Source organism: Trematomus bernacchii, unplaced genomic scaffold (assembly GCF_902827165.1).
Source record: "Trematomus bernacchii unplaced genomic scaffold, fTreBer1.1, whole genome shotgun sequence".
NCBI classification, from domain to species: Eukaryota; Metazoa; Chordata; class Actinopteri; order Perciformes; family Nototheniidae; genus Trematomus; species Trematomus bernacchii.
The window spans coordinates 492905-505740 of record NW_022987616.1 but is presented as its reverse complement, the minus strand read 5'-3'; the positions used below and the strand labels follow the sequence as shown (position 1 = coordinate 505740).

At 39.7% G+C, this 12836-nt stretch overlaps 1 protein-coding gene across 1 annotated transcript; it reads left to right on the top strand.

The window, feature by feature from the left end:
* Positions 1-1087: 1087 nt before the first annotated feature.
* LOC117484107 (ras-related protein Rab-18) lies at positions 1088-10383 on the top strand. Its single transcript, XM_034132557.1, has 7 exons — positions 1088-1283; positions 3344-3399; positions 7627-7688; positions 7966-8038; positions 8906-9024; positions 9368-9434; positions 10041-10383. Exons 1-7 carry the CDS (start codon positions 1216-1218, stop codon positions 10208-10210), a joined length of 615 nt encoding a protein of 204 aa, XP_033988448.1. The 5' UTR covers positions 1088-1215; the 3' UTR covers positions 10211-10383.
* Positions 10384-12836: the final 2453 nt, after the last annotated feature.

The following is a 12836-nucleotide window of genomic DNA, read 5'->3' as shown; positions in this document are numbered from 1 at the left end:
GAATTGTTGTTATCACAAAGGGACTGTATACCACTTGTTGAAATTATGATATTGTGGCAATGTTGAACAATCCACAGATTTGTATAGTTATGATACAAGTTTAACGTTGAACATTGTTGTACTTGCTTACTGCAGTAACTTTATTACTCTTTCTCAGGTCCTTTCCTGTGTTCTTGTCAAGTACGCCAAAAATATGTTTTGTGTTGGCTTATTTTCGTAAACTAGTGAACTCATATGTGCGAGTCATTCTGTCAATTTTGAGATCATATGACGGAAACAAGAGTGTTTTCTGTTCCGTATTCACATGAATCACCTCTGAAATGATTTCACCTCCCAATGCCTCTGAAGTACCACACATAAGCCTTTACAGTATTGTTTTCAAAGTGCCTTTTATTTCAATATCTTGTTCTCTCCCAATGCTGTTTGAGTTATTTATTAAATAAAGTACAACAAATGTCTGTGTCTTCCTGTTTCGCTAACTGTACCAATGAGGTAGATCATCCCACCTGTTCTGAAGAAAATGCAACATAAGGCTGATGGCTAGAGGCATGCTCCAATGTTTTAAAAACATTTCTGATGATACTGAAGAGCAGTTAGTCAATAACAATGAGCTACATATGTAATTCAAGTTCAGAGCATAGCATGCATTATATATTCTGCCATGTTTTCATCTAAAACGTTATTTATGTATATTTATAATATAACATCTGCCCATTATATTTATGTCAACTAGAAATACAAAATGCAATGAAAGCGTTTTCCTTTCAAATACATAATTAGTATTATTAACATATTTAATACAAGTAGTTCAAGGGCATACGCTATATGCACAGTAACCTTGTATGTTTTCATCCCTGAAGAGAATGATTCAATTATAAAATGCAAATACAAAAAAATAAGAAATTCATTAGACCTATTTTTCATCCAAGTGTGTCCTATTGTATTGTAAGTAAATCACACACATTTGTATGCAATATATAATCATAATCCCAGGGTCTGCTTTGTTATGTAATCAATAACCCATCACTTACTGGACAAGCGGAAGTGCCAAAAATCCAACCGGATATAGTTGGAGTGAAGCGTCTTCGTAACAAGACATTAACCACTATCTTTGTAGCAAGCTGTAAACAGGAACGCAAGTAACCGAGGAACGCCGTTTTAAGCAGGCTGTTTTAGCCGTTTATCAAGAGTAACACCGCTCACTGTTCAAGAAAAATGGAAGACGACACACTAACGACGCTGAAAATACTGATAATAGGGGAAAGTGGTGTTGGGAAGTCAAGGTAAGCTGTAGTTATCTCAAAGAAAATGATGTCGTGGCTCACTGCTAAGTGAGATAGCTAGCGTTAGCTTAGCAGCCAACCAAATTGTGTGATGTTCAAAGATAATGCGGCATTTTAAAATGACTTTTAAACTCCGCTTTAGTGGTTTTCTTCTTTAATGTAAAAACCAGACCTTGATGTTACGTTGTAAATTTAAATACAGTTTATGGTGTTGGCAGCCAAGCTAACCTTAGCTAACTGAAGGTAGCTGTGTGTGACATCACCCATTTCATGTCTGACAGATGTTGCAATCGAGACGGCTTTGCACGAACTATTCCCTATTTCTAATCTTACTTTATCTGGCAGTAATAAATATATTTATCACACATCAATATGAACAGAGCTAGCACTATCTTAAAGAAATAGCTACATGTGAAACGTCATGTTTCAGTTTGTTTGGCCTCTTCAAAGACTGCTGTATAGCTTTTACATCACATTTGATTTTGCCAACATGTGGTAAGCAGGTCCTTGTTAGCAACCACAAATCCGCCTAATATTCAAGGTAGAGTATAATGTTTTTACTGAGTCTGGCAGTGCTGAGGTTTTTCTGGCATCCACCTCTGTGGTCCAGACTGCATGAAAGAATCCTGATAGCCAGCCTGATCCATCAACCATCACATTGCAGTCTATGGTATCTAGTACTGCATGCCTTCCATAGTCATAGCATGGTACATAGGTAATGAGCTGCCCAAAGTTTTATTGTAAGCCTTTTGACATGGGAACTGTCTGGTTAATAATCATGTATCACTGCAAACTGATGACAGGGCCACATATTCTTAAAATAACAAAGTGAACCACAAAAGTGTGTAGTAATCAGAACAAAATGAGATCGTCAGCATGATCAACAAGATATCGTATGTTAAAGGGAATGAGTATACCCTTCAGCCAAATGTTAGTCGAGAAAGTACATAATCTCAAATGTTTGTACTAATTCATGCACTTAACATCCTCAAATGTCAGCACAAATGTGACTCTATATTGCATCTTGCCTCCTCTGTTCCATTTGTTTGGCATCATCCTATTTGCAGGCTCACTTAAATCTTGAATCTGGGCCTGTTTTAGTATAACAGTAGCAATGTCTTGTTTTCTTTCCCACTTTTCTCCAGTAGTGCTGTTAGTGTTCTTAATGTGATGGCAGCTCTGTAGTGACAGAGCACAGAGGAGAGACTGAGATTATGCCAACACCATAACCTAGACATAGACCTAGATTTGCTTATATTTTGAGAAAACAAAACGCTGCCTTTTTAGTGCATTATTGAGCCAAAGGGCGTTTTCAAGGATGCAATGTTGTTTTATTATTATTATGAAATAGGCTTTTCCTTAATACAATAAACTTCAGTCTATCATTAGTTTCCAATATCATGATTTGAATGCTCCCGAGCCAGCTGTACAATTGTCAAGATGGCAAGGGTTAGACTATTTTTGAAGTTGCATGCAGATATTTAATATGGCTCCCTGCAATCTGTTGAAGCCCTTAAATCATCAGGGATGCCTGGCATTGAATACACAAGTTTTATTTTACCGTAACAAATGACCTACACAGAACACATGTCTTACTTGGCTGTTCTCATAGCATAGCTCATCAGTTGAATGGCCCTCTAACAATAAACAGTCAGCGCTCCAGCATCCTTCCTCATGCCCCATGAGGAAAAATAAGAGAATTAGGCTTGGGTCAGGAGAAAGAGGGTTCACTTATTCCATCATCAGCGCTGCGATTATGGCCTTAGCACTTGATTAGTCATAGTTAAGAAATGAACCCTGTCCTCACTGCAATCTGACGGTGATATCATCTGCCGCATGTACGACTAATGCAAGTGTAGATCAAAGACGTCAATAGAAAGAGAAACAGATACATAACTCAGTGAGATGCTGCTTGTCCTGTTATCTAAACGATGCAAATTGAAACCTGATCCCAGACCAAACGACTTCTCAACCTGTGTGGAATAGAATAACTGAAACAAACTTCTGTTGTGTTAGTGATATATTACGTGATCTAATTATTTCCTTCTTCCTGTCAACAGCCTTCTTTTGAGATTCACAGATGACACATTTGACCCAGAGCAAACGGCAACAATAGGTGAGTAACACATGAGCTCAGTTAGAGGTAAAGAAATAGCAGTGTTTTGTTTTGTGGTAACAGCGAGTGCATTATAATGGAGTGAAAATGAGACAAGTCTTTAATGGTACACACAAACAAGGATTTTATTAAATTAAATAATTTGGGGAAAGCAGTGTAGTCTGCAACTTATCAGCTCATATTATATATTTTAGCTCATTGAATGTTATTCATACCCACAAAAAAGAATGGACAAATTGTATCCATGTATCCAACCCTATGTGAGCCTTGGTCATGGGATATTGAAGAGAAATGTTAAGTAATCTGAGTGATCTTAGTACAGAGTCTATTGGTTCAAAACTCATATGTATGACTCAATCATCCATATGAGTTTTGAACCAATAGACTCGCTTAAAGAAGAAAATAGGGAGCTATAGTAATCCAGGCAGGTAGAGATAAAAGCATTGATGCTGTGTTCTACAATGCTTTTAGGCAAAGCTACACAGATTTAGCAATATTCCTGAGTTCCACAAACGAGACTAAAGCGATTTCTTAATGTGAGGGTCAAAGTTCAGAGGATCAGACTCTAAACCAAGACGTCTAGCAGATGGTTTGAGTATGGACTTCTTTAAAAACTCAGCTGACAAAGTATCATCCTTTGTCAGCTGAGAACCACACTTTTTGATAACAGTAAGGCAACAGTGTAAAGTAAGATCTAATGTTATAGTGTTCAAGTTTAAACAGAAACAGGCCTTTATAAGATTCCTACAGGTAGAATACTTGAAACATGAGTGTACCTAATAACGTGACCAAGTAGTGTGCATTCCAAATATATATTTGTATTTAACATTCTTTTTATGTATAGAGTAAGCTCATTAGGTGTGTCAGAATATTTGTTCCTTCTTGAGTTTTTAGGACTTCTAAAGGACTACCGTAGACAACGATTGCTACCACATTGAGTAAATGAGACATAAACTGTTCTTCATTCTGCCTCTTAGCTGGTACGCCCTGCTGCGGCTGCTGGCAGATCCTTCACATTGTTCTGAACAACAATCCAAACAGAACTACTGTAATCGCTTCTTGTATCAATTACACACCCAGCAGGCTAATAATTGCAGAGCGTTTTAAATCAGTTATTTCAAGTTAAAGATGATTTTGTCCTGAAATGAAAGTCAATTTGAGGTCACTGTGCAGATGTTTGGCCTTTTAGAAGATCTGCTTACAGCTGGAATGAGCTGGAAGTGAAAGTAACCGCGATGCCACACACCCTCTCAGCCACAGATATATTTTATTTAATTCAAACTTCATGAAAAAGTTGGAAACATCTGCAGTAGACCAGGCTATCAATCTTATCCTGTGAACTTTGACGTACATTATTCAGCAATTCAGTCGATGTCTTTCCAAATTGTGATGGATCTGCAAATAATATCAGCTTCTTTTTAGTGATATGAATCATTTGAAGCACCTGTTGTTTTTTAAGGCTGTAACTTCCTTCCTTGTCTTATGTTCAAGCATTCAGCAACTCCAGATTTACAATGGTATACTGATGAGTTTAGAGAAATGAACCACCCTATCTAGGAGCGTATAGCTCACAGTGCTCTCTTTGTTACAGCTAAAGACACACATCCCAGGAGAGGTTGAAACAGTTGAAACACTTTTTCTCTTCTCCCAGGTCAGGGCATGGATCTCTGCTGGGAACTTTTGCCAAACAGATGTCTTTATTGGAGCTACGCCTCCATCGTTGACTGAAGTTCCTTTATTCAGACAGAAATGTAATCCGCCATCACTCCATCTCAATTATTGCAATTTTCATCCCTGCGTGTCACACCTAAACTGTGTAACCGAGTAACAGTGTCCCATTAGCAAACAGTGTATTGAAAATATTACATCATTTTTATTTTTTTATTTCTATTTGCATAATTTTAGAATAAATAAATAAAATATAAACAAAATATTAATGTCTTGGCCGTTCTCCTTCATTAAAAAATTCAATAAAAATAAAACAAGTGAGAGAAATGGAGAAAATGATATATATATACATTTATTTATGTATTAATAATGAAAGTGTATATATATGTTATGAAGTAAATGATGTATTAATACAATGCGTTTATGCGTAAAATTGAATTGAAAGTGTAACCCCCCTTGGCCCCCCCTCACCCCCTGTTATTGTCTTGCTCTGTCTGTAATGTGTGTGAGCATTGTCCTTATGAAAGAAAAATAATAGAAAACAATATAAGAAATTAAAGGGGACCTATTATGCAAAATGCACTTTTTTATGTCTTTTATACATAAATATGTGTCCCCGGTGTGTCAGGGAACTCACGCAGCGGACCCACAGAAAGTTGCTATCAGAAACAATGCCTGACGTGTTTTGGACATAATCTCGTCTTTGTTTACACTAGCAAGCCTCGCTAACACTCAGAGCTAACCTCTACTGGAGAGCACATGTGTTTAAAAAGCAGGAAATAAAAAAAGGAACTCACCTTGTGGTAAACCCGCAAGAGAAAAAGCATTTGAGCTCCATACTGTTTCAGAAATAATCCTTGATGTGGTTTAGAACAGGATGGCGTTTTATCACAACAGAATTTAACTTTATCTCCGGTAGAATTCTGATCAGGCATTAGCTCCGCCTCCTCTTTTTTTCTTTTTTCAAGCTAAGAACCCAAAATCCGCGTTTCTCTATTCTCGAAACGAACCGGATTCCGGAGCTTAGAGGCTGCTCCGCTGCGGTGTGAACAGGAAAACCCGGTGCTTTTCAAGCTCCAGCTCCGAACCGGCCCTGAAACACCGTTGGTGTGAATGGGGTGTAAGAGGGCTGCAAAAGAGGGGTGTGAGCAGTATGAGGCATGGCTACAATGGGTGATCTGTTTGGTATTTTAAGCAAAACACTTCACAGACATATTTTGTATAGGTATGGCCCTACAATATATGTTTCCAATATAGCATAATAGGTCCACTTTAAAGCAAAAAGGTCCAATAAAAGATAAAAAAAATTGGAATGAATATATTTAAATTAACATAAATGTGCACATTGTAATGACGTTAAATATGAATTGCACACGGCTGAGCAGGCCTGTTGTCGAAAAACGTTTATTAATAAAGTTATCATCACTTCTCTCTGGGATCAGTCATTACAAAGTGTTAAAAAGAGACAAGACACGGAAACGCTGACTCACCTTGTTGTGTATTTATGTCATATTTATATTTAGGGCTGTTTTGAGGCCTGCAGACATGTTGTCTTCCAGCAGTAGCATCTTGTTGTGTTACGAACAGATGTGTAACTGTATGTTCTCTGGGAGAGATCCGTCTGGTCCAAGGTTAAGGGAACGTTCAGCGTAAACTGCTCTCCACATGCTTTTGGCAACAGTATCCGAGCAACCCTGCTGGACTTGAGCTAGTTGTTGTGATTGACTGTGTGAACGCTTTTTATCCTGTGTGTGTGGTGCGCATTCTAATGTCATATATCCTCCGCCTGTCTTCGTGTCCCCTCTTCTCCTCCTCTGTTTTGGCTCGGAGCTGTACTCTCCTCCCTAGACCCAGATGTAAAAACAAGCCCGACACAAGTGTACATTTCCCTGGTAAATCTGTCAGTGGATGCTAAAGCTCCGGCCAGATATGTCACGCAGACACGACGAGACACTGCACAAAGGCAATAGAGGAGATTTACTTGTTGAGGGGATGGGGGACAGCGTTGTTATTTTCATGTAAATGTCTCTTCCTTTGGAGGCTGGATTTTTCAGGGTGAATCATGGTTCCCTGAGCCGTTGTGCAGGTGGTGGATTCTCTAATACAGACCTTTAGGACATTAAACCACACACCGTCCCTTTGTGGTGGATATGAATACACAGTCACACTATGATTTAAAGACAGGACATGGGAAGGGCACAATGCCAGTCTGAAGAGTTGGGGTTAGCAAAAGTTCAGAGACAAAGTGTGGTGTGTATGATCGGACAATTCATCATCCATAATTATAGTCTGTCAGGGATTTGATATTTTGGAGAGTCTCCATACTGGGATTCAGGCCTTAAGCCCCTTTAAACTGTGCAATTCAGCATTAATATCCTATTAATACTAATATTTAATCTTCTTATTGCTCATTCTTACTTTAACTTATATTTGTTCTTTATTTTTAAATATTTTATTGAATTAATTATATAATGGAGCAACCTATATTTCCTGCAAAGTATTCAGATTCTCATAATTATTTTGCATGATTACCGACTGATTTTTGTTTTTATTTGACAGGTGTTGACTTCAAAGTGAAGACCATTTCTGTGGACGGAAACAAGGCAAAGCTGGCGATATGGGTAAGTGTCTGCTCTACTCTCTCTTGTCACCCCTCAAACTAAAATATGGCTTTTATCTGTAAATTAGAGGAGAGAGATTAACCATCTCCTAACCCCTATCTGAATGTTCCCTCCAGTGGCCAGTAGATGGCACTTATGTAACACCGCTCCTGCCTCCGTGCTCCCCTCAGAGGAGTCGGCCTTGTTGTTTACGTCCCCTCCGCCCTGCTTTTCCCTCTGTTGGAGCGTCCCGATTTCCCTGCGAGTGTCTCAGAGCTGAGCTGCTTGTGTTTTGCAGGACACGGCGGGACAGGAGCGCTTCCGAACCCTGACGCCCAGTTACTACCGCGGAGCCCAGGGAGTCATCCTGGGTAAGCCGAGCCGTCGACGCCATCATTGCTCCAACACCTGTAATGTGTGTGTGTGTGTGTGTGTGTGTGTGTACGTACGTACGTACGTACGTACGTACGTGTGTGTGCTCCATCAGGCAGGTCAGGCTCCTGGTTGTTAAGAGAGTGATGGCTTTTCATCCTGTGACCCACACACATGCACACTTTGTAGCCTCTTCTCTCTGGAAGTTAGTTTATGCCCTTAAGTCAGACTTCACATATGGACATGCATGTACAGCATGTATATGAACACACACACACACGCATGCACGCACACACACACACGCACGCAGGAACTTAGTTAAAACTCTTAAACAGACTTCCTCTGCAGCTTACGGTTTCTGACCGCTCTAATGATGTATAGAAACACAAGGCGCCCTGCTCTAACGCTGGGATTATGATCGCTTCCCATCTGATATGACAAGGCTTTAGTCCCTTAGTTTGATCTACCATGTGTTTTTACGTTAATACCTTTTTATTTTAGGTGGTTATTTTGATCTTAATTTGTTGTATTATTCCCTTTTTTACATGTTGAAATAACTCAGGATTACGGACGTTAAGTGTTATGTCTGTGCTTTTCAATAAAACAGCAATCAAGTGTTATTTTTAAATTGAAAGCCATAATCACTACAGAGAATAAAGGGTTAAAAGTAATATTAGTCTTTTTTTGATAGAGTATATGTCTAATAATGGGATATTTGTGCAGCATAAGAATGTTTAAAACATGGATTCATAGAAAAAATGCCTTTCATGTGGTCTTAATCAGCACCTCAAATAATCGTATTAGAACATGTACAGTGTGTGTATGCCTTTATTCTGAAACTCTATTCTGCATGTGGTTTGTCACAGTGTATGATGTCACACGACGGGAAACCTTCACCAAGCTGGACAACTGGCTCAATGAGCTGGAGACGTACTGCACGAGGAACGACCTCGTGAAGATGCTTGTTGGAAATAAGATCGATAAGGTGAGCGGTTTTGCATAATTCATTATATATAATTTTTCTTTTACTATAAACATGTATTTCAGAGAACAGGAAATTAAATATTACTAAACTAACTAAAAATCATCTTACAGCCATTTGACAAATTACAGAGCTAACTGACCGTGGCAGACTCACTTTCATATTTTGGCAGCTGCTCCTTCCTTCACCAGTACACCAGGATGAAATGCCCACTAAGTAGAGCATTATGAATGTCTTGTGTCCTGTTCTTTGTCTGTGAAATTCACTTTTCCTCTGTGACGACCACAGCAGCTGACGGCTCCGCCCGGCAGACCTGGAATAAGCCATTACCTCTCTTTTGTTTTAGGAAAACCACGATCTAGACCGGGCCGAGGGGCTGAAGTTTGCAAGAAAACATTCCATGCTTTTTATAGGTAAGTCGGGAGGATTCCCCGCTCTACAAAGGGCTGCTGGGCATGAGTTACAGCAGGCCATTACACCGGGGAAACGACTTTGAAATAACTACCATAGTTTCTGAGGAATGCATTGCTCTATTCATAAAACGGGCTTAATATATCATCGTCCATGCGCTCTTATTCGCCCGGTGTTTTTGATTTTTAAAAGAGCTTGCATTTCTAGTTTCTGTCTTCATCAAACATTTTTCAATTAAAATATTTAGTTAAAATGTCCAATCTAAAGCTCTCCTAGGTATTTTCTACATTCATTCTGATTAGATTTCGTAACTAAGATTGATGTCTTATTAGCATCTTAATGAGTCTGGGTATCATCATGTTGTGGAGCAGGTGTTGACTACTAACCTCCTAAGGTTCACTATTAGTGTCGGGGGTTGACAGTTATTGTTGAGACATTTTCCACCATTCCCCCCCCCCCGCTCCGAGCCTAGCATTTGATGATATCAAGATGCAGACATGAACAGTCCTCTTTCTTCTTTAATCCATTCCATCCAACTCGTCTTGTTTAGCCCCATTCTTTTATTTTCTCTATCTGTCCTTTATTCCTTTTTGTTTCTCTCTCTGCAGAGGCGAGTGCGAAGACCCGTGACGGTGTCCAGTGTGCGTTCGAGGAGCTGGTGGAGAAGATCATCCAGACCCCGGGGTTATGGCAGAGCGAGACCCACGGCCGAGGGGTCCAGCTCTCCGACGATGACGCAGGGGGGGGAAGCTGTGGCGGCTTCTGCTCCCTGGTCTAGACAACGCATGCAGATACACACACACACAGCCAAACCCCCCCCCCCCACTGTGTGCTGTCCTGAGCTGAGCTCCCTCCTCAGACATGAAGGCAGTGGAGGTCTCCCATCCACACACACACACACACACACACACACACACACACACACACACACACACACACACACACACACACACACACACACACACACACACACACACACACACACACACACACACACACACACACACACACACACACACACACACACACACACACACACACTACCTGTGTCCTCACAGACTTTTGCACACTTTCTAATAACGCTGCGCTAAAAATGCAAATTCAGCTCGGCCTTCCTCTCAATGGGATTTGAGTGAGTTTCTCTCCTCTGTTTTGTTTTGAGTTCGTTTTTTTTGCAGTTTTTGGTCCTTGGTCAAAATGTTAACCATTCTCAATTCATACAGAGGATTGAAACAGTGGTGGAATGTACTGAATCAAGTTCTGCACTTAACTTTATGTTCTGCACTTAACTTTATTTTCTGCCACTCTATTCTTCTACTCAACTTCATCTAGGAGAAAGAACAAAATAATTGATGTAGTTACTTTTTACATTAACATGACGTGTTTATATAAACTACTAACCCACTTGATAGAACACAAAATATTCAAAATGTGCTCCAATTTTAAAATCAAACAAAAAAACTCTTAAATGTATTTACAAGTTATTAAAACAGAATAATATAATACTCTGCAATAAGAAAAGAGAGCCAATCTGCAAAATCAGCACTTTAGTTACTCTAAGTACATTTTGCTGGTGATATTTCTCTACTTTTACTAAAGTAACATTTTGAACTCACGACTTACTTATGGAGTATTTGTAAACGGTGTTATTACTAATTTGACTAAAGTATAGGATCTGAGTACTTTTTCCACCACTGGATTGAAATGAAGCAGGGCAGTGAAATGAGTCAAAGTAGAAACCAAAGTGAGTCAGGCTCATGGCTCGATGTCTGCAGTATGATAATGAGAATGGAAACACAGATTTGACCGAGGGCTCTGTCTTGTCTACAGCATGCTTATTGTCCTCGGAGCACCTCGCCTTAGTAAGCACATCTGTATCAAAGCAGGGCCGACTTTTCTCAGCGTTAGTCGTCGTCGTCCCCCCCCCCCTTGTCCTGTGCTTGATCCTGCCCCCAGACTCTATGAACATTACGCTGTTGCTTATGGAGAAGCTTATCACGCCAAGCCGTCTTGTATTCCCTCTCAGCACTAGAGGCTAAAGGCTTGGTATCATGTGTTGTTCACACAACTGCCTCATTTCTTCAGAACCTAATAGAGTTACCAACTGTCTGGAATGACGTTTTACAACTTTTTATTGACTTGGGACTTCAAACTTTTGGTGTGTTTTTTTGAAGAGTGCATAAATCAAAGAGATTGGCACCAGCGAGCTTTCCACTGGGTGCCGAAGAAGACGGAACCTCTTAAAATTGCACGCCTTTGTTGTAACGAGTTGCTTTAATGGAGTGCGACCTACTGGCACCTCCTCACTCAGACAGATAATATCAGTAATAACACTACTATGGTTTTTCATATGGATCCCTCCGACTGGACAGACACAAAGGAAAAGTGTTCAATATTAAACGGGGCAGTGAGTCATAAGGGTGTTTCCACTGAATTTGGAAAATCAAAGAAAACGCTGTGTGCTCCCAGTGCTAATGGATTTGACAGTACTCCTATCTCTGTTTGCATCTGAGAAGCAGTTGTAAATGTACGTACCCCCGACCTCTCACCATGTTTGTAGTATTTGAGTGCTGGTCTGTCTTCTGGGAAACGTCGTTCTGAAAGTGAAACAGGGATCGTGAAAAAGACATGGACACAAAGCATGTCTTATCACCATTTTTTTTAAATATCGTTTAATTGCATGGGAAACTCTGCGTGCCATTTATTTGTTTGTTTGTCCAGTGAGTGGCCTTCAGAGGCTTTTTACTATAAATACTTTAACTTATATTTAGCTGCAAGTAAAACATTGCATACCATTGGAAATGAATGGTATAACTAAACAAAAAGGAAGTAGGCTTTTACTTATTTAACTGGTATAGCTGTCTTATGTCTTCAGAAATATGTTGAAACATGTATACCTTGTAAATTGTGTGTATTTAAGGAATTTGGTGGGAAAATTCCTGTATGAATTGTAAAGCTGAATGTATACATATTTCACTACAAACCGCCCTATGTATTAAACTAAATAAAGGACTTTTTTAAGTGAAATCAAGTGAGTTTGTTGCATGGTGCAATGCTGTATAATCTTTAACTCAAAGTGCCAGCTTGTAAAATGATCAAGAAAAAGTCGTCTTTTTGGTTATGCTCAAATGTCCAAGTCTTTGTCAGAGATGAGCCATAAATTGTCTGTCACGGTTGCCATGTTGGAAATGTCACTGTTAGGTGATGGGTTTTTCACTCTGCACCCTTCACATTCCTCTGTCCTCAGAATGAAGACTTGTGTTTAAACAGTGTCCGAGGAACCTCAGACCCCAGACGTGTGATCTATCTAAATCATCTTTTTGGCAGGCTTCTCAGGAAACACCACCGCAGCCATAACTCACTCTACCAGTGCTCTAACTGGGATGTGCCTAATTCCTGGGCGA